At 39.9% G+C, this 25,444-nt stretch overlaps 1 protein-coding gene across 6 annotated transcripts in view; it reads right to left on the bottom strand.

Moving 5' to 3' along the window:
* The window catches only part of Ankrd17 (ankyrin repeat domain 17), a 136,377-nt gene that overhangs the window by 7,864 nt on the left and 103,069 nt on the right, over positions 1 to 25,444 (bottom strand). For all 6 annotated transcript variants that reach the window (XM_087908884.1, XM_087908882.1, XM_087908883.1 and 3 more), the window contains 6 exons: positions 13,841 to 14,012; positions 12,162 to 12,609; positions 11,437 to 11,592; positions 9,664 to 9,813; positions 5,842 to 7,466; positions 2,823 to 3,020 (listed from right to left, as the gene is read on the bottom strand). In XM_087908884.1, coding sequence (XP_087765010.1) covers positions 2,823 to 3,020; positions 5,842 to 7,466; positions 9,664 to 9,813; positions 11,437 to 11,592; positions 12,162 to 12,609; positions 13,841 to 14,012 — 2,749 coding nt within the window. The remainder of the gene's footprint in view (positions 1 to 2,822; positions 3,021 to 5,841; positions 7,467 to 9,663; positions 9,814 to 11,436; positions 11,593 to 12,161; positions 12,610 to 13,840; positions 14,013 to 25,444) is intronic.

The following is a 25,444-nucleotide window of genomic DNA, read 5'->3' as shown; positions in this document are numbered from 1 at the left end:
ACGCCTTTAATCCCAGCACTCTGGAGGCAGAGGCAGATATTTTTGTGAATTCCAAGGTAGCCTGGTCTGCATACAGTATGTTTCAGGGCAGCTAGGGCTTTGTGGAGAAACTATGTCTTAAAAAACAAAAACCAAACCCCAAAACCCAAGCAATTCCCAGTAATTTGTCTCTGTCTCTTTGCCTCACATCTACGGGAAAGTTCTGTACTCTAGCTACTCTCCTGCATCATGCCTCCTCCCTGATGCCATGCTCCCTGCCATGATGCATATGGACTCTCACCCTCTGGAATCATAAGCCCCCTATGAACTTTCTTCTGTAAGTTGTCTTAACCATGGTGTCTCTTCACAGAAACAAAAACGTAACTAAGACAGAAAAGAGATGGTTCCAGGGGATGCCTATTGCTGCAACATGCCCAATTGTGGAAGACTTTGGAACTTTAGACTCAGAAAGTGAACACTCTAGGAAGCACTTCATGGGTCATCCTAGTATGGATGAACAAGACAGTAGAGCTGAGGGCTGTGCTGACTAAGGAGACTCAGTTCAATGTTTCAGAGGGGAACAATAGTAGCAACTCGAGTAGACACCATTCATGTGACACTCTGACAAAAACTGCACTTGTCTTAAGAATCTGCCTGAGACCGAAAAGGGACTAAATTCATCTGCAGAAGAGATTTCCACAGGGCCTAATAATTGACTTTGTTACTTGGTGGCTAGGAATCATTCTTATGCAGTTCTACAATGAAAAAGAGCAAGCTGGGCAAAAAGAGATGCAAACTGGAGAAGAAAGGGGGAACCAGGAAATTTAATGTTCGACACAAGGCTTATGCTGAAAGAGATTAGGAGAGGCTCTGCACAGAATGCAATGAAAGAAATGGTGCCCTCAGGGCAAGACCCCACCAGCTAAGCTTCCAATTTAACAAGACAATGATAAGAAATTACAGGAAAGCACATACCACACAGGAAGGCAACAAACAACTCTAGAGCAAATGTAACTCAAGGAGGGGCCAGCTTCTACCCCAAGCAAACAGAGGACTTGGACAGCATAAGCATGCAGTTCTGGCTTTAAAGGAGCAAGAGGGTTATGGAATCTTTCTCCATGCTTAAGGGAAGCCACTGAAGACGCAGTGTGGACACATGTAGAACCAACTTGAAACAGAGAGAAGAGTGTAGCAGCCAGCAAAGCTGGGAGGGCAGAACCATCTTTGACAACAGGTAAGAGTTACAGGATTTGGAAATTTGCCCTGCTGGGTTTTGATCTCAGTTTGGTACAGTATTTCCTATGGTTCCCTTCCTCCCTTCTGGAATGGTAATGTATATTCTCTGTCATTTAATGTTGAATGTATGAAATTTGCTTTTTTATTTTTATGTGGGGTTATAATTAAGAAATTGATTTATATCTAGAAGAAATCTTGGACTTTAAAGTCTTTAGACTGAAATACTACATAACACTTTTACAGCTGTTCTAAGTGCACTTTGTATTATGATATAGCCACAATCCCATGGGTGCCAGGGACAGAAATGTGGTTGTATGAATGAGAATGTCCCTCATAAATTCTTGTTTGATTGTATGTACCTAGTTGATAGAGCTGTCTGAGAAGGTCTGGGAGGCCTGGTCTTGTTGGAAGAGGTGTGACACTGTTTCTAAAGTCTAAGTTCACCCTCTTCCAGCTCCTGTGCTTATGCATGAGCTCGAGGCCTCTGCCTCCCATGTACTGGTATTAAAGGTGTGTGCCACCACCGCCCAGCTGCCGTACTTCTTAAAAGAAAATAAAGAAAACAAAAATGAGAACACAGCTCTTCAAATGTTCAGCTTTTATTTTGCTTAATGTATTTTGGAGTTTCTGAGTCATGACTGCTGATATAGTAAGGATATAATACTCTAATACTGTACAGGGTCAGTTTGTTTTGCTATGCAGCTTAGGTAGAGAAGATGTAAATGTGGAAAAAAAAGGTATGTGGTATTTATACAGCAAGTGTTTGTATTGTATTTGAGACCGTTTTCACATTACTATCCAGGCTACTTTGGAATTCACTAGTTTTGATCAGTTGAGGCTGGTCAAAACACAAATTCTCACACTTCAATCTTCAAAGTAGTTAGAGTTACAACTAAGTCCCATCATCATGCTAGGCTCAATAGTCACACTTTTTGTAAAGCTAGAAATCTCTCTGCTCACTAGTTGTATTTAAAAAGTAAATGCAAATTAACAGAGTAAATGGGAGTGAGGTAGAGATGTTCTCAAATAGTAGAATACATAACTCATCTACAAGGTACCCTGGTTTCATCACCACGTACCTTAAATAAGTAGGTTTTAAAAGCAGTTTTAGAAGATTTTCTTTTATATGTATGAATGTTTTGACTTCATATATATGTGTGTACCACATGTGTGCCTGGTGCCCATGAAGGTGTGGAATTGGAGCTGCAGACAGTTATCATATAGGTGCTGGGTATCAAAGCAGGGTCTCCAACAGCAGTAAGTGCTACTCATCTCTCCAGTCCCAATAAATAGTTTTTAAATCTACAAATTTTATTGATATTACATAGACTCAAGAGTTAGAAATTATATTTTTTTTTACAACATAAAATATTGGTGAAGTTTAAAGTCCCAAACTTGGAATGAGCAGCAGTAGCACATGCCTCTACTTCCAACTTGTGGGAACTGAAAGCAGAAAGATCAGAGTCAAGGTCATCCTTGACTAAACGGTGAGTTTGAGGCTAGCCTGATCTCTAGGGTAGTCTGTTTCAATATCCTATACTTGAAGAGCTCGAGCACCTTTGCTTTTTAAGAAAATAACTTTTTCTTTTGGGATACAGATCACTCACCATTTGATGCTGATGAACATGGAGTCAACAAACTAAGTGGGGAAAAATGCTGTCTGTTAAAGTTAGCAGCTGCAGATGCTCCTCCGAGAGGTGCTCCAGGCCCATACATTTGACCTCCTGAAAGACTTGAAGCAAAGTTTCCCAAATGTGTAGAAGAAGGTGTTACAGAACCATATGGTGAGTCCATGTTGACAATACCTGCAATGTAAAAGGCCATAATTATTTACTAACACTCCCGAGAAGAGATCACTGGGAAGAGCACACAAGTATTTTAGTCACTTAAAAAAAATTCATTTTCGGCTCCGTAATAAATTCAAGGCCATTTAAGGCCAGTCTCTTTCTCCCCACCACCCACAAAATCTCACAAGGCCATACACTTCATGAGATTGAGAATGGCGACGTGACAAGTTTAAGGGCAGGCAGTCTAGGCTACAGAGAGATCCATTCTCAAAACCACTCCCTCATTAAAAGATTAAAAGATGAACAAATGAATAATGAATGAGGGAGTAATATTTCACTCTGCATTTATTCTAAATTTTTAAAAAAATTTTCATTTATCTATGTTTTTAATTTTGTGACAGGGTCTCTATGTAGTTCTAGCTGTCCTGGAACTTACTATGTAGACCAGGCTGGCCTTAACTCACAGAGATCAATCTCCCTCCCCTCTGATTCCCCAATGGAATTAATGATGTGTGCCACCACCACCACCAGTCTAAAAAAAAAAAAAATTTAAGAAAGTGTTAAGACTGGGGAGTTATAGGCAGCAAAACACTTGCTGTTCTTGCAGAGCACCTGGAATTGGCTTCACACGATTAATCAACTATAATTCCAGCTCCATGGGAACCAACACCTCTTCTGACTTCCCTGGGCTCTTGGCACACATTTGTGCACATATATTGATGCAAGGAAAACACAGATATAGAAACAGGTATAATTCTTCTGAGTTCCAGGTCAGCCTAGTCCACATTTACTGAGTTTAGGCCAGCGAGGTCTATACAGTAAGATGTTCTTAAAATACAAAAACCAACAACAATTAAACAAATAAAGCCAGCCTCAGATGGTTCACTACAGCACTGAGGCTAAGGAGGAGAATCTCATCACTTCTTAGAACTAAGTTCAAAGGTTGTTCTGAAGACTGAGACAAGCAAGCATGCCCTATAGGTGAGCTCCAAGCCATTCTAGCCCATAGAGGTTTTGTCTCAGAAAACAAAATCCAACCCGATTAAACAAACAAAGTGTTATTTAAAAATAGGTTCAGGTCATGAGGGCCAGAGACCATAGGGTGTCCACCTCCCACATTGATTTCCTCAATTACTTGACATTCTCAGGCTAACCCACAACAGTTTCTTCTTAGATCTCTTCCAAAGGATCTCTCCTGAGGTATGGTAGTGCACGCCTTTAATCTCGGCACTTGGAAAGCAGAAGCAGGCAGATCTCTGAGTTCAGGGCCAGCCTGGATTACAGAGAAAGTTACCAGACAGCCATGGCTACATAAGAGAAACCATCCTGAAAAGCCAAAAACCAAAAACGAGACTCTCTTGATATTCTGGGACAGAAATGAATTCAACACATAGCCAAACCAAAGTGCTGGAGATACAAAAGCATACACTACCATGCTGATTCAAAAGTGCATTAGTTCTAAATGCAATTTGGCATCCTGCAAAAGATCCTAAAAACAGGAAAAGTAGTTATTTGAATACTATAAAATCTATCATCAACTACCTAACACTAATTTCTTCTTTTTGGTATATATACCAAAAACGACTAAAGTATTTATACAAGAAACTGAAATTCTTGTTTTATAAATCTAAAAATAAGTGAAAAGTTAAAAAGCAGTAACATAATTAGAAAATGTTTAGATCTCCTATAAATACCAGTGCTGTAAAAAAAGAACTTTTGAAATAGAAATATTCTACAATTTTGTTGTTCAACATGTAAGCCACCAGTCCACAGTACTTAGAGCTGGATTAAGAAGATAAAAGTATTATTTTGAGACAGAATCATAATATGTAGCCCTGGCTGGCCTGGATCTCACTGAGATCAGCCTGCCTCTGCCTCCTAATGCTAAGGTTAAAGGTAGTCACATCTGGTGAATTTTCACTGAGTTAAATAGAAATAAAAGAGATACCAAATGATTACCACATTAGATGGCATATCGTTTTAAAATGAGAAAGATGTCCAAAAAACAGAAATGAATTTGAATTTAATAAAACTGGTAGTATTTTGTTGTTTGCTGGCATTTCCTTATTAATATAAAACCTATGGCTTTTTTTTTTTTCCGTTTTTTGAGACAGGATCTCCTGTAGCTAAAGCAGTCAAGATCAGACTATAGCTGAAATGACATTCCATGTGCAGGGATTACATGTATGCATCACCGTGCCCTTCTGTTGCCTTTTTCAAGGTAGGTATGAAGACTGGTCTCAAACTCAAGGCTATTCTTCAGCTTCTTGAGTTGCTTCCAATCTCAAAAAAACAACAACAACAACAACAACAACAAAAAAAAACCCTCCACAAATCCTTTTTCTTCTTTTTGTTTCAAGGGGGGTGAGATGAGACCTACTAATGTATTTAAGATAAAATTTACTCTAGTCTTTATGACTTTAAAATAAAAACACCACACTAAATGCACATGCTACAAAAATGTATAAAGGACTGCAACTGTCTTGGGCTTGGGATGTAGCTCGCTGTAAAGAAAACACTTGTCTAGCAGGCATAAATGAATGAGTTCAACTCCTAGTGCCACAAATACAAAGAAAGAAAGGGGAAAAAAAATGGGCCCCACAGCCCACACCTTTAATCCCACACTCAGGAAGCAGATGTTTGAATTCCAGTCCAGCCATCCAGCCAGGGCTATGTAGCTAGACCCTGTTTCAAAAACAGCAGAGCAACAAACCACCCGCTCTGTCCAAGTAACCTACTTATAGAGAAAATACATCAGAATATAGCCCAAAATATTCCTAGCGTCTATGTGAAGTAGTAAGTAGAGAAGGTAAAAATAAAATAGAATAAACAGACTCACCTGAGGGACTTGGAGCAGGTCTCTGTAATGGTGGCCTAAAACCTGGTGCTTTGGAAGTATCAGACTGATGTAAAGGATCCGAATTTGGCAAATAAGAGGACTTTCCAGACAGCATGGATTCTGGTGTTGACTGAGATGAAACAACAGAGCCTCCCCAGAAGGCATGAGCATTCGTAGGGTTATTTTCAAACAATGTGCTAAAGGGCCCAAATGGTAAAGGGGCACTGAAGTTGGGAACAACAGGCTTATTTGCTGGATGTACTGAATTCTGACAAGCACTTTGTGTACTTAAGGTTGAAGGTAGCTGGACAGAGGAGGGGACACTATGAGGTCTTTTAATGTGATTGACATTGAGGACTGCAACAGATGAATTCTGCACTGGAGCTGGATTCTTGTGAGGAGCAGTTGTGCCATGAGAAGGTGGTCGAACAGCAGGGGTTTCCATTTTAGGAGGCTGGGAACATCCCATCTGTGTTTGAGGCATAGGGTATGGCACAGGCGCAGTAGAAGGCACCACCACTGGAGCAGAACTTGTTGCTGTGGGAGGAACAGTCATTCTCACATCCGGGGAAGGAACCTGAGACTGCTGAAGAGGGGGTCTTGGCTCCTGAGAAACAGGTCCCGGAGGCTGCTGCTGAGTGGAATGACCCGATGAGCTCCCAGAACTGCTGCTGTGTGGAGGCCTGTTTGAGGTTTCAACTACTGGCGGACTATTTGCTTCCTGTTCGGAAGAAGATGCCCCTTTATTTGGGGATGCTGCTCCACAATCCAAAGGGCTATTTCTAGAAACCCCTCCTGGCTGGGCTGGTGGTGATGGGGAAGATGGGGAGGATACTGGGTAGTGTTCTTTGGCAGTAGGCATAGGATATGTGGCGTTTGTGGGTGCAGTGCTATTGTTGCTTGCTGTAGTTGTGACTGTTGTGGTTGTGGCATTGGATGTCTTCACAACTGTGACAAAAAGCTGCCTTCTGACGGAAGGAGAACTTGGACTGCCATTTGAAGATGTACCAGGCACCGCTGAAGCTGATGAACTGGTTGTAGTTGTTGGACTTGAAGTTAAAGAACCTGCTGAATTCACCTGAGAACCACTGCTATTCTGATTGCTATGGCGAGGCACCATGTGAGGCTTAGGCGAGTTAGTAGCTCTGGCAGGGCTCAACGGCCTGACAGGAAAAGGACCCCAAGTGGACTGAGCTGGTGGAAATGTACCTCCAAAGTGGGTCATGGGCAACCTTGGTGGACGGATCTGCTGGAAAGTCTGAGCAGCAAGCAAAGCATGTGCAAACTGGGGAGGAGGATATGCTAATGGAAGAGAAACCGGAAAACCAGGCCTCACATTATTCACTGGGTTCTTAATGGTTTTGTGAGTGGATGCAGAAGAGACAGCAGGCACAGTGAGTGCTGTGGCAGTTTGAGATGCCGATGACAGAGCTACAGTCGTCATTTTAATTCCCATCAAGGAACTATTAGCAGCAGTGGTGGTAGGTGCTGATGACCCTATTTTGGAATTTGCTGAGGAGCTTTTCAAACGATTCTTTGGAATAAGTTCATCAATTTCTTTGTCTGGATCCTTGATCAAAGCATTGATCAACTGAGTTGCTTGTCTTGTTGATTCAGTGCCACCCCTGTATGTTGATCAATAGACAAAACAAATGCCGAGAGTTAGCCCTAATTTCAGTATTTTCTGGTAATATAAAGTCATATGTGTGCAGATAGTCACACACACATACACACACGTGTACACACACACAGACCAGATAAGCTGAAGTGTGCAAGGGAAATAGTCTTATCAATTTTTAGGTCTTCTGGAAACAATATATTATCTTGAATTAATTCCAAGCTTCAGAAGATCAGCAATTTTTATCTTTCTTTTTGGTATGCCCATAGAAGGCCAGTGGCAAGCTTTCCCAAGCTAGCTAAGTTCCTTGTCACTAACCTATACAACCTGTCTGAACTGATTTTCTTTTAAAAAGACTTCTTTAAAATTCATTTTCCCATTGTTTCCTTAGACTAAGATATTTTCCCTGCTGGGTGGTGTCAGCACACACCTTACAGTGCTTGGAGGCAGAGGCAGGCACATCTCTGTGAGTTCGAGGCCAGTCTGGTCAACAGAGCAAGTTCTAGGACTGACTCCATAGCTACTGGAAAACCCCATCTCGATAGATAGATAGATAGATAGATAGATAGATAGATAGATAGATAGATAGATAGATAGATAGATAGATAGATAGACAGACAGACAGACAGACGTGGTAGTTAACACCTTTAGTACCAGTAGAGAGGTGATCTCTGTGAGTTTAAAGCCAGTTTAAACTACATCCTGAGATCTGGTCTTAAAGAAAAGGGGGAGAAAAAGTTAAGCCTAGAATGGTGATGTAAGCCTTTAATGTGAACACCTTAGGAGGCAGAGTCTGTAAGTTCAAAGACAGTCTGGTATAGTGAGTTCCAGGATAGATGGGGCTACATAGAGAGATCCTGCCCAAAAAGTTTAAATAAATAAAAAAATAAAATCAATACTAAAACAATTTAAGAAGTTGGAAGTGGGAATTTATGTTCAATCTTTAGCATAACAAAATCAAAGAACAATACACCAATGTAAGTAAACATGGAAAACTCTACAACTAGCAGAGAAAAGAGGATTTCTCTTTAATCCTGGCATCTGAGACAACAGCTTACTACATATTCCCAAATATCTTCTCTATTAATAGTATTATAATCACTTAGGGAAAATCTCTCAAAATGAGCTAGGAATCCCAGTAATGTCAACAATGACAATGGCAGCAAACTGTCATGCTGGGCCTTCAGGAAAACATTTGGTGAGGTTCATGTATGGAAACCTCAGGAACAAATGATTCAGAAAGAGTACCTGTTTGCCTTTTCTCTGGATATGGCAGACTGTGACAACCTCGCCACTTTAGCAGAGGGAAAAGTGAGAAAAGAAAAGGTGAATAGGAAATGGATTAAGTGCGTCTAGTACATAATGCAAAAAAGTACCTGCTTCTCCTTTTTAAGATTTATTTATTATGTATCCAGTGTTCTGCCTGCATGAATGCCTGCAGGTCAGAAGAAGGCACTAGACCTCGTTACAGATGATTGTGAGCTACCATGTGGGTGCTGGGAATTGAATTCAGGACCTTTGGAATAGTTGGAAGAACAGTCAGTGCTCTTAGCCTCCGAGCCATCTTTTTTTCCAAAGTACCTTCTTTTCAAAACACACTTAAAATGGCTATAGGCATAGCTTCTTACACCCTATGTCTTAACCTCTCATCTTTATTCTAAGAATATTTCAGCAGACACATTTGATGAATTTTTCAAGTTAAGTATTTATGTTAGATTTAAACTATATTAGTAAGTTCAAATTCTAAGAATATCACCTCAGAAGAACAAAATTTCAAATGTACAATTGAAATAACTCCCAGCTTAAATTGTGCTAGAGTTGGGTGTGGTGGCTCATGGCTTTAATACAAGCACTTGGATCTCTGTGAGTTCAGCCTAATCTACAGAGCAAGTTCCATGACAGCCAGAAACAGTTTCTCTGTATAGAGAAACCCTGTCTCGAAAAACAACAACAAAAAGTTGGCCTATAGGACTTTTCGTGTTGTGAAGAGATACCATGATCTTCGCAACTTTTGTGAAGGAAAACATCTCATTGGGGTGGTTCAAGAGGTTCAGTCAATTATCATTATAGTGAGAAGTACCTGAGAGGACGAAAAGTCCTAAGACAGACAGACAGACAGACACACAAAATGCTTCTCAAATGGTTCCATTCCACTGAGTTACAATACAATAAAACAGAAAGAAAATGTAGAAATAAAGCTTTGCCTTATAGTTATTATCCGATCTCCAGTCTTGTCCTTCTGCTTATCAATATCTATGTGTGCACCAGTAAATTCCCGAATAGCATTGATATTACAGCCACCTCTTCCAATCACTCTAGATATCACAGTTGATGGAACAGATACTTTCTTTGACCTGTTTAAAAATTGCAAAGATAAATTAATAAAGACAAAACACTATCAGTGGTTATAATGAAAATAAGAAATTAAAAATTAAGGTATTGCACTATGAATGAAGAAGACTATTGCAAAATAAGCTTCTTATATTCATCCTTTTGTTTTTTAAAAATTCAGTAAATATAGGATCTCATTATGTAGCTATGGGCTAGCTTGAAAAGGTAATCTTGGCCTGCCTCAAAAGTGCTGGAAATACAGAGGTACACCAGCACACCCAGCTTTTTATTTATTCTTAATCCTGAAAAACAAACAAAAGGCCCTATCAGTGACAGCACTCAGGAAGAAGTAGGTGGGTCTCTCTGAGCTACAGGGTAGTCTGATCTACTCAGGGAAATGTTGTCTTAGCCTAACTTTTCATCTTCTGGTTTGCTTTCTTGACTGTCATCCTATTATATTCCCAGCATATACGAAGTAGATGTGCACTCTGCCACTGAAAATCCAGGTGGTGCAAATTAACAGGCAGCTTTAATGGATCTAATGTAATCTAAAGTCTCAAGGAAGGCTTCTTTTAGGCACTTTTCCTGCTTAACTTATTTATATCTAATGTATTATCTCAAAAAATATGAAAATTCTATTTCCCTGAATTATTTAGAAGCATACAATTGATTATTTAGACATAAAAATTCACGAAGTCACGCAAAGAAAAAAGAAAAGCCTACTAGAAACTAAAAGGGAAAAAAAAATCACCTAGGTTAGCCTGCCAAGTGCTGGGAGTTGGCGGCAAGAGGATCAGTACTTATTCAAGGTCACCCTCATCTCTACACTGAACTCAAGACCTGTTTGGGCTGTTTAGACGGTCTCATTCCATAACCTAGATTGGCCTCCAAATCACCCAATCTTCCTGTCACCAACTCTCATGTACTTGGATCACAGGCAAAAACAATCATGCCTCACTTTGCAAAATTATAAGGATTTTTACATTTTATTGGGGGGTGTGTGTATGCATGTGTCAGGAATACATGTGGAGGTCACAGAACAACCTGGAAAAGCTGGTTCAATTTAGTTTTATCTATAGGATTGTATTGTATGTGTGTGCAGGTGCCTGAGGAGGCCAGAAAAGGGTGTCCAATTCCCTCAAGATAGGGTTCCAGGAAACTGTGAGCTGTCCTGTATGGTGCTGGGAACTGAATTCAGGTACTTTGGAAGAATAGTAAGCAGTTTTGTTTGTTTCTTGTGAACAAATGAGGACCTAAAAAGCCAAGGCTGGCCTCAAACTCACTATGTAGCTGAGGGTAACATTAAACTCCTGGTCCTCCTGCTTACACTTTCCAAGAGCTAAGATTACAGGCATGTGCCACTAGGTCTGGCACATTTCAGTTTTAAATTAGTGAAAGGTTCCCAGCATTTGGGAGGCAGAGGCAGGTGGAATTCTTGAGTTTGAGCAAGCCTGGTCAAGACCATAGTTAAGATCTAGGACAACCAGAGCTACACAGAGAATTACATTGGGATTAGAGGCATCTACCACCACTTTACTTCTCCTTTTAAAACACTGGCATTTTTATCATGTGACATACAGCAAGACTTTTGTCTACAACCTCGGCAATGCTGGGAGGACTATAACTGTAAGGCAAGAATCACTCACCTCCTTACAACTTCCTTCCATCCTTCTTCCCTCTTTTGCCCACGCTTAGGACTTGCTACTGTTAACTTTCCATTTGGAGAAGAAAGAGGAGATGGACCAGACTTTGTGCAAGTTGACAGAGAATTACTGGTCCCTTCATTGACAGTCTCTGACAATCTTTAACAAAGGAGGGAAAGCACATTAATAATGAACAGACGCAGAAAAACTTAAATGATAAGTTACATAGCTTATTATTTAAGAGCAATTAAAAAAAAAACAATGTGGAATCTGCTCTTAACGTCTCTCTTAGTCAACATATAATAACAAAGAGCCAGTTTCAAGAATGTACCACACAGGGATAAACTTAGCAGAGTAGAATCTTAACACTGAAACTAGACACCAATACTTTTTTCATTTTTGATACAGGGTCTGGCTATACTCAAGTCAACCTTTAGCCCAACTGGGCTTTGAACCTTGATTCGGCCTCCCAAAGACTAAAATGACAGGCATATACCACCATGCCCAGCTTCACTTATCAAAACTTTTCATAAGCTAAGTTTAACAACAAACACAAAAAAATTACATAGTAAAAAGAATTTATTTTCTCAGCATAAAATCTAAACAACAGCTTAGTCTTTTTAGCATACAAAAAATTCAGTAATGAATTTGTTTCAAAAACAAAGAAAGAAAGAAAATTAGTGACAAGGTATTTAACATGCCACCACTAAAAGGAACTTGGAACTAACTTTATAGATGCCTTGCCAGAAACGGATTTTCTCTCCTCCTTTGGAAATGAAACAAGAACAGAGGGCTGCTTCTTGCTGGTCACAGTGGTGGTGACCACAGCTGGAGAATGACTGTCACTCTTCCTGCTGCCGTTGCTGTTGCTGCTCTCGTCACTGCAGCTGGAAATCCTCATGTTGTCGCTGTCCCCACTCTCGCTGGTGCTGCTGCTCTTGGACTCTCCATTCACCTTCTCTGGCTGACTGTATGAAATTGGTAGTGGATCATCAAATATAATTTGAACATTTTCTGGAGTAATTTTATTTTTCCGGTTTTTCCTTTTTGAACTGGTTGTAGTTATGGTATTATTTCTTTTACCATGGGACCCTGCCAAAGTAGTCCAGGTAGCAGATATTCCTATGGTAGTGGTGGTAGTGGCACTTGGAGGCTCTGTCAAGACTTCAGGTTCTTCTGTGAAAGCAGTAATATTAAGTTAGTCATTCACTGATGAGACTGATACAACAGACAACTATAAAGATATTTGGAAACAGCTTGGGAAATATGTACACCAATCATGTATCAAATTTTATAAAATTACTAATATAAGTATAACAATGTCACTATATATATATACATTTTTTATAAGAAAACACTCAAGTATTTACATTTTATTACATATAAATGTAATACTTACATTTAGACGTAAACATTTCAAAAAAAAAAGAGGAGAAAGACTAGACTAACCACATGTACCCAAAAGTGTTACAAATCAAGAATGGAAGAAAATGGAAGAAAATCTAAACTACCTGAAAGGTTGGGATAGAAAAATGTGAAGTATAAAGCTAGCATGAGCCAAATACAGTAAAAGTATCTCAAAACCACAAAACAATACAACATACAAATCCAAAACAAAAATCTAAATAGTAAATATTTCTAAGTTGACTGACAGGAATTTAAATAAAAACAAGACAAGGTTTTACTATATATTCAAGGCTAGCCTTGACTTTTCAGTAATTGACCTACCTCAGTCTCTGAATGCTAAGATTGTAAATTTGTACCATTACATCAACTGAAAAGTGAATATAATCATGATTACAATGAGCGATAGTCGTATTTTTTATTTCTGAAATAGGATTTTATGCCTCTTAAGTTAGCCATTAACTGACTTTGTAGCCAAGGACACCCCTGAACTGCTGACCTTCCTGCGTTCTACTTCCCAAATGTTGGCATTACCACGATACACTGCCATGCCTACTTTAAGCTAATAATTGCTTTTTTAGTACAAAGGATTGTTTTTAAGACCCAGCACACGGCAGGCAACTGTTAATTGCCTGGAATTCTTAAAAAAAAAAAATTCTTGAGTCGGGTAGTAGTGGCAAAGGCCTTTAATCTCAGTACTCAGGAGGCAGAAGCAGGTAGAGCTGTGTGTTTGAAGCCAACCTGGTCTACAAAGCAAGTTCCAGGACAGCAAGGATTGTTTCATAGAGAAATCCTATCCTAAAAAACAAAACAAAACAAAAAAAATTCTTGAGACAACCTCACCAAGTTGTGTGTTTTCGTCTCAAACTCACTGTGTAGCCCACATGTCTTTATCTTGCGACCCTTTCACTTCAGACTAAGTGATGGATTACATCTGCTAGGTGCAGCTGAGTATATCACTTCAACTGTAGTCTCAAACTGGATGCTTGTCTGGAAAAAATACCTTCAACTTTCAGTTTTTCTTTTTCTTGAGCGGCTTGGAGTTCAAAGTTCTCCTTATTTTTGGCTTCAATTTCTTCTAATTTTCTTCTTTGTTCTTCCTTTTTCTTCCTTCTCTTCTCTTTCCGCTTTTCTCTTTTGGCAGCCAAAGCCAGCCTTCGGCTTTCTTCCCTTAACTGTAAAATAAGAGAAACACAACACTAGAGCTTACTTCAAATAAAAGTAGGCATATAACATGATTTATTGCAAGGCAAATAGTATAACCTTAAAATTCAAAGTCATTGGAGTCAACCATACTTAAGATACAGTAATGTGTGCACAGTGGTAGACACAGGTAGGACAGTATCTGTGAGCTCTAGGCCATTTTTAAAATATCAAGCTTCAAGATTTTTTTTCTTAAATGTAAAAATAGAAGGCTTTGGAGAAAGAAAGTAGAAGAGGCAGCAAGTAATTAATAGGGATTGTTGTTGTTTAATGTTGGCATGTTTCCTGGCAGGCTCGCACAAACACACACACACAAACCTTGTTTCAGGCCCATAAGCATTCTGAATCTGTGTATTTTATATGTACTTCAAATAAAAGCCTATGAAAACAATGGTAGTTAATATATAGAAGAAAAAAAAAGTCACAGTATCCTACTGAGATTGAGGCAAAACAGAAATACAAGAGGGAATATACAGGCACCAGGAAGAAGGTGAGACCATCAATGACAGGGGTTAAAGTCTCCTCTCAGTTGAGAATTGAGACTTCATCATGACTCACATTTTCTGTGAATATTACTTATATAGAAAAATATTGGTTTTTCTTTGGCTAGGAGGAGGGTTGAAATAGAGCGTCTTAGCGTAACAGCCATGAATGTTCTGGAACTCGCTTTGTAGACCAGATTGGCCTTGAATTCACTGAACCTTGAATTCTGCTTCTCAAGTGCAGGGAATAAAGGCCTGCACCTAGAAAGACAAAATATTGTTATGGTGAACATTATGTTTAAAAATTTAAAATTACTGTCCTTAAAAGAATCATAAAACAAAATGCCTCTACCTTGTAAGTCCCATTTGCCCAAGGATAGATAACTTCCTGGAATGCTGAGGGTTGTTCTTATAATTGCCTGATCTTGTATAAACCACATGTCTTCACTTCTGTAAACAAGCATGCTTGCCCCAGATGGAACATAGGCAGGAAGTGTGCCTAATTACACATTGGCAGGCAGAACGTATGTCAGTATGTGTTCTTGTCCCTGATAGCATGAAGGCAGGAAGTACATCGCCTTGTTAATTTTGCCTTTATAAACCCCTAACTATTAAAATTCAGAACTGCATCCCCCCCGTCTTTTTTTTTCAAGACAGGGTTTCTCTATATAACAGTTCTAGCTGTCCTGGAATTAGCTCTGTAGACTAGGCTGGTCTCAAATTCACACGTCCGCCTGCCTCAGCCGGCTAAGTCTTATGTTGTTCTTTTGTTTTTTTGAGACAGGGTTTCCCAGTAGCGGTGGAGTCAGTCCTGGACCTCGCTTTATAAACCAGGCTATCCTTGAACTCACAAAGATCCACCTGCCTCTGCCTCCCAAGTACTGGGATTAAAAACGTGAACCGCCATTGCCCAGTCACAACTGTGTATTCAGAGCGCTCTCTGGAGCAGTTCTGGTGACTGGCACCAGTATGTGAATAATACCTCTTCTTTGGTAAAATGCATTCATAGTCACACTGATCAATTTCTGAATGAACCAACTCTTAACAATATAAAATATCATCTCTGGTTTTTGTTTGTTTTTCAAGACAGTGTTTGTCTGTGTATCTTTGGCTGTCCTGGATCTCACTTTGAAGACCAGGCTGGCCTCAAGCTCACAGAGATCCACCTTTCTCTGCCTCCTGAGTGCTGAAATTAAAGACGTGTGTCACCACTTCTGGCTTTTTTTTAAAAGACCAATAAATTTCGAGGCCTGAAATATATGACATTGAGTAGAACTTCATTCCTCCTAAGTATTTTTCCAAGAAATCCTGATGGAGGAGGGTTATCTGTCTATTGTGTTATTTTCATTGGTCAATAAAGAGACTGCCTTGGCCCCTTGATAGGACAGAAAATTAGGTAGGCGGAGTAAACAGAACAGAATGCTGGGAAGAGGGCTATGAGCCAGACGCCATGGAGCCAGCCACCAGGTCAGACAAGCTGAATCTTTTCCGGTAAGCCACTACCTCGTGGTGCTACCACAAGATTATTAGAAATGGGTTAATATCAAGATATGAGAGTTAGTCAGTAACTAACTCTCTAGAGATAATGGGTCAGGCAGTATTTAAATGAATACAACTTGTGTGTTATTATTTCTGGGGCTAAGCTAGCTGTGCGGGAGCCGGGCAGGATGAAAAGAAGGCCTGTCCGCAGCTCCTTTCTACAGATGGCGCCAACGTGGATAACTGAATCCACAGAAAGCTTGAGAAAGCTTGGGAACGAATAGAGTAAAGCATGTTTTGTTGGTAGCAGCAATTTCTCAGGTCTGTTCTGTTTGCTAGAGCAAGCAAGCACTCTCATCTAAGGGAGGCTTCCTGACTCAGCTTTAGCTGCCAAACTTTGTAGCTCATTAAGAGGTCCTGCCACGAAACACTTAAACGGTGTTGGTGAAAAACTGAATGCATGCTTTTCGGTTTTCAGCAGTAGCAGGAAAAAAAGCTGCGCTGTTTTAAAATGCCATCTTTCTGGGCTGCCCTGCCAGGGCAATCTCTGACTGTTTCAGGCAGGCAGTTCGACTGAGTGTGGTCTGTGAGCAGAATGCTGCAGCTTGCTTGCTAGCAGGGACCTTGAAATGCCACAGAGTTGTGGCAATAAAAATGGCTTCAGCAGTACCTCTACCATGAGGCTGGAAAGCTAACAAATGGCCTAGATCCAGCCGTCAAAGCCACAGTTTTAGGCTCATGTGGTCATAAAAAAGGACAGATATACAGTAAAGAGAGATTCAAAGACGAAGAAAACCTCTAAATGGTTTATAGTGTGTTACAAATAAATGCAGGATAAAAGTTAAAGTTCTTAAAGTAAAAAGAGAGTAGTTATGTGTGGTGGTACACACCTTTAATTCCAATGCCCGGAAGGTAGAGGCATATTGACCTCTGTGAGTTCAAGGGGTAGAGGTAGATTGACCTCTGTGACTTCAAGGTGTGGTAGCACACACCTTTAATCCCAATGCCTGGGAGGCAGAGACAGAAGGATCTCTGAGTTCAAGGTGTGGTAGCACACGCCTTTAATCCCAGCACTGGGGAAAAGAGACAGACAGATCTCTGTGAGTTCAAGGACAGCCTGGTCTACAGAGTTATTCCAGGACAAAGATATACAGAGAACCTGTGTCAAAAAGTAAAAGTAAAAATAAAAGAAATAGAGGTTAAAAATAAAGCTGCATAAAGATGGAAAATACACAGAGAATCTTGATACTGTATGCTATTATGTTCTCTTTGAGTTGTTTGAATGCTGAGGAAGGAGCAACAGCTGCTAAAAGATATTTGTTTATAAATGCTGATGAACTAATCCAAGATAGATATGTTGAAAATACCTTGACTTCTGAATTTGGATCTAAGGATATGATACTTTGGAAAGGAGGTTCTTCTTTTGTTTTCACAGAGGATGAGACCCTGTGGATTGCTTCTATCCCAATATGGTATGACAGACCACGCCCTCCTGAAAGATTTCTGTGAACACCCTCAAAAAATTTCTTCACTCAACTGCCAACTGCCGACTGAGATGAACCTGGCAGACAGGTTATACCATGAAAGACCTGATTAACTGCGCCCCTATACAGCAGGAAGAGGTTTGGAGAGAAATAACTACGTCCATATTCCCAATTATTGTTTATAAATGTTCTTTTACATTTAAAGGGGGATATGATATAGATATGAATAATTTCATTGGTATGGATTTTAAGGTCAATTTTGTTATATGTATATATATTTCTGATCTTGACTGATGTATTGTGATTGTGTAGTTCATTTTAAAAATGTAATGTATTATTAGAAAATAGGTTGTTAATGGATAATATCGATAATAGTCAAGCTTGTAGTAATGTTAGTCTGATTTTCTAGAAGTGCACAGATATATTTCAGATAGACATTCATATCTTTCAAAGACTACAGAGCATGGCATTTAATGTTTTAATAACTTAGGACTTTTCATGACAATGAGACACGTCTGCTCCTGGCAGCACCAATCTACTTCAAGAGGAAGATGGGCATCGAAGAGGCTCCTTATGGAGTTGGTTAGCCATTTGGGCAAGAAACTGCTCTTGCCTGGGCTGTTATATAAACTGGACACAGAGAACCCGCAGAGAGAGGACTGCTAAACTTGCCTAAAGGTGAGATGATCTTTCGGGGTTCCTGATTCATGAAAGAGTCTGCCAGACATTCTGCAGGACACAGCAGATAGTGATTGAATTGCCTTTGAAATTTCCTGCTTCATGGAAATGTCTCTGGATATTATGGGCCTGAAGGCCGAAGATGGGTGCCCTGACGATACAGAGGAACTTTGGGTGACTGTCCAGGCAGCGAGATGTCTCTGTCATTTCTAGAGTTTTGGAAGTTGCTTACTTCATGATTACTTAGGTAATATATCCTTCTGGAGTCTTTGATGGAGTTAAAGAATGGATAGTAGTAGTTATAGTTTTCCATTATTATGATAAAGATATAGTTATAAATATTGTGACTGTAATTCTTGCTTGATAACTGTTTTGTTATGTGTAATTTTACTATGTTAAAATGAAAGCCTTTCTTTTTTGTTTAAACAGAAAAAGGGGAAATGATGGAGGAGGGTTATCTGTCTATTGTGTTATTTTCATTGGTCAATAAAGAGACTGCCTTGGCCCCTTGATAGGACAGAAAATTAGGTAGGCGGAGTAAACAGAACAGAATGCTGGGAAGAGGGCTATGAGCCAGACGCCATGGAGCCAGCCACCAGGTCAGACAAGCTGAATCTTTTCCGGTAAGCCACTACCTCGTGGTGCTACCACAAGATTATTAGAAATGGGTTAATATCAAGATATGAGAGTTAGTCAGTAACTAACTCTCTAGAGATAATGGGTCAGGCAGTATTTAAATGAATACAACTTGTGTGTTATTATTTCTGGGGCTAAGCTAGCTGTGCGGGAGCCGGGCAGGATGAAAAGCAGGCCTGCCCGCAGCTCCTTTCTACAAAATCCTACAAGTAAGACTATTAACTTTTTCTAGAAAGAAGATCTGACTTCAATCTCTACAGGACCCACTTTATCATCTTATTTAGGTTCCTTAACAAACCTCTGAACATAGTATCTTCAAGGTGCAGAAACAAGTGTAATTCTTGAGAAGCCCAAACCTAAAGTCTTGGCTATGTCCTGGTATTTCATAACTAACTCCACTGTGAAGTTTCTGCACCCTGATAAGTCTCTCAACCGACGCAATAATCTGAATCAGACCAAATCAAACCAAATTAGAAAAAGCCCAGGTTTAATGGATACAAACGCTTCCAGATGACTTTCCCGTTTCCAAGAGAGGAGACGGAAGACGACGACCAGAAAACCATGTGTTTGTTCTTGGGAGGGGGGCAGTTTAAATACCCTGTGGGAGTGGTCTTGAGCATCTCTGCGGAGGGGTCATGGTTTGGTGGGCTTTCTCAGGCATGAAGTCTGGACTGCGGGCAACTGCCAGAGGAGAGGGCTTGAGATGAAACTTCTACCCGAATATTCGACTCTTTAGATATATGGATGCCAGGGGCTGTGGTTTGGCCTTAACTGAAACACACTGCACACTGGTTGGTCCTGAAATTCTCTTCTGTAGTGTATCTAAAAATATTCCACTTTGGTAGAAATCCCTAAAAGAATAATGTAACTAACCTCTAGGGCTGCTTCTGTGCCCACTGATGTAGACAAAGTCAGTCCTCCAAACATACACAAAATCAAAGCACCCCCACTTTGGCCTTGAATTCTCAGCAATCCTCTATCTCATTTGGTTGTGCTGTAATCCTTTCCCCCTTTAGTCCTGCTGTACCAATGCCTTGTGCTTCTGGGAGCACTCTGCACTGTTCCAGCCCCGTAGTCATTTACTTTTGTCAGAAACTGTCTTTTCATATATCGTCTCTTAGCTGCCTGGAAAGCCTGGCTCCACACAAGGCTTTACAGTCTGGGGTTAGGAACTATCATTACTTTTGTTTGAGGAAATCTCAAATTTTGTTTTGTTGTTTTGTGTTTTTTGGTGACAGATTTTCTCTGTGTAACAGCTCTGGCTACCCTGGAACTCAGAGACTCACCTGCCTCACCTCTGTCCACCTCCAGAGTGCTGGGATTACAGGCCTATGTCATCACTGCCTGACATAAACCTTGTTTTGAAAAGAGAAGCAGGTATGGAACATATGCATGGCGGAAAAGGTACAGCACCCTTTCAAAGTTTTTGGTTTCCTAGTACACAGCTCCAGCTGCTACTCTCTGTTGGTTCAAGACTTCAGTAGAGTCCTAAGGCTCAAACCAGAGAGAGAGAGAGAGAGAGAGAGAGGTTCCAGAGTTCAGCAGCCTCAAAATAAGCAATCTAAAGCCACTACTAGATGACAGAGTGGAGAAATATTTCGCAACAAATTAGTGAGTCTAGAAGAAGGGATGAACTGAGCAGGTGACTTGCCACATTTCAGCCTAAGCAGTCACTAAGTCGTCCTAAAAAACACTGTTCTAATCTCAAGTCCTAGGAAGGACAACTGTGTTTCCTGTCTGGTTCCGATATGCGGCAGTTAAGTGTTAAAGCAAGAGAAGGACTGGACTTAAGAGTGAAGGGTGCTTAAAAATTAAGAGTTTCTCTGTATAGTCCTGGCTGTCTTGGAACTTTGTAGACCATGTTGGCCTCAAATGTACAGAAATCCACCTGCCTCTACCTCCCAAGTGCTGGGATTAAAGGCATGGGTCACCACCCGCCAAGCCCCCCCCCCCCCTTCTTAAACTGCATTGATTATTCCCCTATGCTACAGTGACTCTTCTCTGTACTCTCAGCACTCCAGATGTGGAGGCAAGAGGCTTTGATCATCACCACCATCCCCATAAGCCATTCCACAAACATAAAAAGTGAAGAGAAATAAAAGAAAAAATTAGATGTCTCTTTTACTTAGAATTTCTTTTGCTTGTTTCCTTGAAATAGGATTTCACAGCTGAGGGTGACTTCCAACTCTCTATGTTGCCAAAGGGCCCCAAACTTCCAATTCTCTTGCCTCTACCTCTCCAGGGCAGGAATTACGTTGGATCACATCAATCTGTAACAAAAATTTACTGCTAATTTGATATGTGCTAGGCATGGATAAGAATCTGTCTTCACTAGTTTATACTTAGTGAAGAAATGAGGACTATAAATAGGTGATAAATATAGAAAGATAGTTATCTCTTAGTAAGCTCAGGAAATTGGTTCCAGTACCAAAACAAAATCCACAGGTGCTCAGTGCCATACATTTTAAACTACCGCTTATGTACCTAACTGAATGGGCTACATGCATGGTGTTATTTAAAATATAATGAAAATCTCCATGCTCGATACAGAAATTTCTTCTGGAAGTTTATTTTGTGTTGTTCTCTTTTGTCCCTGTAATTGTCTGTGCACTACATGAATGCTTGGTGCCTGAGAAGGCCAGAAATAAAAAAACAAAACAAAACAAAAAACCCACTAGTCCCCTGAACTGGACAGCTGTGAGCTCCCATGCATAGGCTGGGAAATGTATCCAGGTCTCTAGAAGAGCACCAGTGCTTTAACAACACTCCAGCCCATCTGAGTACTTCTGATCTTTAGCTGGTTGAATCCTTCTTGAATCCTTCAATAAAAAAATTACCTGCATGGGGGCAGGTAAGGATTTTGATTCCTTAGACAGTTAATCTCTGTTTGTGTCAGCAAGCTTGAGTGAAGGCCAGAGGACAAGTTGTTATTTGGTTCTCTCCCCCCACCATGTGGACTTTGGTTCTGCAATCCTGCTTGCCAGCCTTGGCTTCATGTATCTTTTCCTGCTGAGCTTTCTCACTAGCCTCACATGGATTTTAAATAAGGTAATTCAGAGTAAGTTTTATGAAGGTGCAGTATTTCAAGCAATACCTAATACCAATGTGCAAGCCATAAGTCTTGGACCTGTATATTCAAGTAAAATAGTGTGGCTGACAGGAGTATGAATTTTAGGAATAGTAACAGATCTTTACATCCTAGACTTAGGGAGGGTCTTAGCCAGGCATTTTACACACTTGTAATTCCAGCACTCCAAAAGCTAAGGCAGGAGTTAATGGCCAACTATGGCTACACAGTAAGTACTAGATTTAGCCATGTTATAAAACCAAAGATAATAAAAACAATTCTCGAGACAGCCTTTCTTGAAACTCTGCTGGCCTCTAACTCATAGTGATCCGGTTGCCTCTGCTGGAATTAAAGGCACGCACCACTCTGCCCATCATTTTTGTTGTTTTTGCTTTTTGTTTTCCAGACAGGGTTTCTCTGTAGCTTTGGAGTCTCTCCTCTGTAGACCAGGCTGGCCTCGAACGCAGAGATCCGTCTGTCTCTGCCTAAGTGCTAGGAATAAAGGCCTGAGTAACTATAGTCAGGCTTGTTTCTGTTTTTAAGTAAGAATGAGTATGTTGACTTTAGCTACAAGAAACTTACAAGAGAACAAGGCATCTGTGACCCAGTTAAATGAAAGGTAAAGTCAGGTAGATCAGGCTATACATGACCCCGTCTCAAAAATAAAACAAAACAAACCAAAAAAGCCTGCATACTGACCCAGGAACTCAGAAAAATACGGGAAAAAGGAGGATTGTTCCAACAGCATCCAATAGGAAACACCAGTTGATTTAGCATGCAAATGGAGGGAGGGCACCTGAAAGGTTTCACTTTAAATACTTTAAATTATTATTATTCCTGAAACCTTCCATCCTTGATAATCACTCAGCTTTTTTTCTGTTTCTGTGAGTGCCACACCTTTTCATTTTATAGTCGGCTATTGTAACTTTAGATTGAAAGCCATTTTCCCAAACAGCTCAATGACATAACTGTTTACCTGTCGTTTGCATTGTCTAAGGTTGTGTGCCAGTATCGTTCTATGTAAAGAGGGGTAAGAAATAGAGGGGTGAGGCATATTTTATAATTCCTTACTATAAAATATATATAAATTAGGTTTTTAATCTTTGCTATACTTAGTTTTTACTCATTTCACAGTTTAAACTGAACATATTATTGTAATAATTAATGAATGATGAATACTTTTTTTTATTTTTGTCCTTTTTTTGCTGTTTGGAGGAATATGGACTAAAGGTGTGAGCTATCATGCCAATTAAGCTGCTTCCTAGCTGAACAGTTTACAGAAATCATAGGTAAATCATAGGCATAAGAAAGGACTTAAGATAAACAAATCTGTATCCTGGCTACAGAACAGATGCTTGTCAGATCTGTCAAACAGTTATTTATACCTCCAAATACTTTAAAATAAAAATTTAAGTAGCCAGGCATTGATAGTATATGCCTTTAATCCCAGCAGAGGCAGAGGCAGGAGGATCTCTGAGTTTGAGGTCAGCCTGGTCTACAAGAGCTAGTTCCAGGATAGCCAGAGTTATACAGAGAAAGTGTGCCTCAAAAATAAATAATAAATAAATAAATATTTAGCATGCATGATCACACATAAAAAATTAATAAAGGAAGAATGTTATGCTCAATTAAGAGGGTAGGTGTGGTTAGTAATTCAGGACTTGCTGTGCATGCGGAAGGCCATGTTCAATACCCAGCACCAAAAAGGAGGAAAGGATATCTGACTGAAAATATTTTTATCAAGACTGAGAACAACAACACACACTAGTGTTACGGGGAGCATTAACGAATTAGATGACAGTAAACTTTGAAAGCACGTAAAAATGACTGAAGATACATGCAAAATGATAACGTCTTTGCACTGATCAAGGTCTTGGGGGAAGAAAGAAATACTAAACATTAATATACTTCTGAGAAGAAAATTGGTTCTTGCAGTGAGTTGGAGCACAGCAGTGAATCAGGCACCGTTTGCAAGCTAGATAAACCGTCCCCCACTCACAGGTTCCTACCTTCATTTGGACTTTTTTCTTAAATTATGTATGCAGTGTTCTATCTGCATGCTTGTAGGTCAGACATGGACACCAGATCTCATTGGGGATGGTCAGAAGCCATCACATGGTTGCTGACAACTCAACTCAGGTCTTCTGAAAGAGCAGCCAGTGCTCTTAACTATCAAGTCATCTTTCCAGCACCTCATTTTGGCTTTTTAAAGACAGGATTCATTACTACCTACAGAAGCCCAAAAATGTGAGCCTATTTCCACCTTGTCTGAAGGTCAGAGAGTTTCAACTTCCTCAAAGTTGTTGCCATTTCACCCCAATGAAAGGTCAGAGTTGGAACTTAGTTCTGTGCCTTCAAGGTTTCTGTTTTTACCTCAAACAAAGACCCAGTTAGATAAATCAGAGAGTTCTAGTCTCTCAAAGTTACTGTCAACCTATGTGGCTTATATCCATTCCTTGTATTTCAGGAGTAGGGAAGTAGATCGGTTTCTACCTCAAACAAAAGTTGTAAGATCCAACTAAGTTCCTACTTCCTTAGGGAGATAACAATGGATTCCACCCAGGAGCAGTTTGACTCCAGAATGTTTTGGTCTAGGGTGTAAGTATTACTTGTCTTATTCTAGCAAGATAATGTTTAGCTATGAATGTAGCCCACAATCTTTAACTGCTCTGTACAATTCCTTTTGTCATGTTAATGCAATTTTTACCTTACCTTTTGGGGTCGGAGTTATTTTAAGCAAATAATAATTAAATATGGGCGATTTCAGTAGTCACGGGAACTCCCTCTTGAGCTTACATTTGTTAATTTCACTCACATCTTGGTTCTCTTATATTTCTAATCCCAATGTCCCTACCATGGTAAGTGGTATACTTGTCGAAACTGTTCCCCGACAAGCACCCACAGCAGGTAGTTCGAAAATGCTTGTAACTACAGCTCCTGGACCTCTGATGCCTTCTGGCTTGTGCAGGCACCTGATACACATGTATACACACACAAGGAAAACAAATCTTAAACAAAAAGGTTGCTAGAAGAATTTAGATCTAATTATTTTCCTGTTATAATGACTATTTGAGACAACCTGGGTCATTTATGTAGTGAGAATAAATAGGCAAAAAGGGGAGTAAAGAAAGGGCCAGGGATTTCCCAGGAACTTTACTGTTTGAAAAAGAAGCATGCAAGGTGAGTTTTCCGTCAAGTCGTATAAGTGGAAAACTTACCCGAGCCTGAATCAGGATAATCTATAGTTTTAAATCAGCCTAGGATACATACATACATACATACCACATTCAAGGCAGGCCTAGGATCCATACCCTGTCTTAAAAAACACCAAATGCCCAACTACTCCAAACCCATTACATACATTAAATGCTCTGAGTGACTGCCACCTGTGCCTTGCAGTAGGTATGGTTATCTCTGATAAATTTATTTGTAATAAAGTCTAGGGTTGTGGTTGAGAACTTTAACTGAAATATGAATAAAATCCAGATAGAATGTATGTCTTCTTTCAGGTCAATGTGATCCCTGTAATAAAATTTTTACTAAGATTACAAAAACTTTTTACTTTACCCATGTGGTAC

The sequence above is a fragment of the Myodes glareolus genome, chromosome 8 (assembly GCF_982192425.1).
Source record: "Myodes glareolus chromosome 8, mMyoGla1.1, whole genome shotgun sequence".
In the NCBI taxonomy this organism is placed as follows: domain Eukaryota; kingdom Metazoa; phylum Chordata; class Mammalia; order Rodentia; family Cricetidae; genus Myodes; species Myodes glareolus.
Note: the sequence above shows the minus strand (reverse complement) of the source record. Positions and strands in the feature narration are given on the sequence as shown.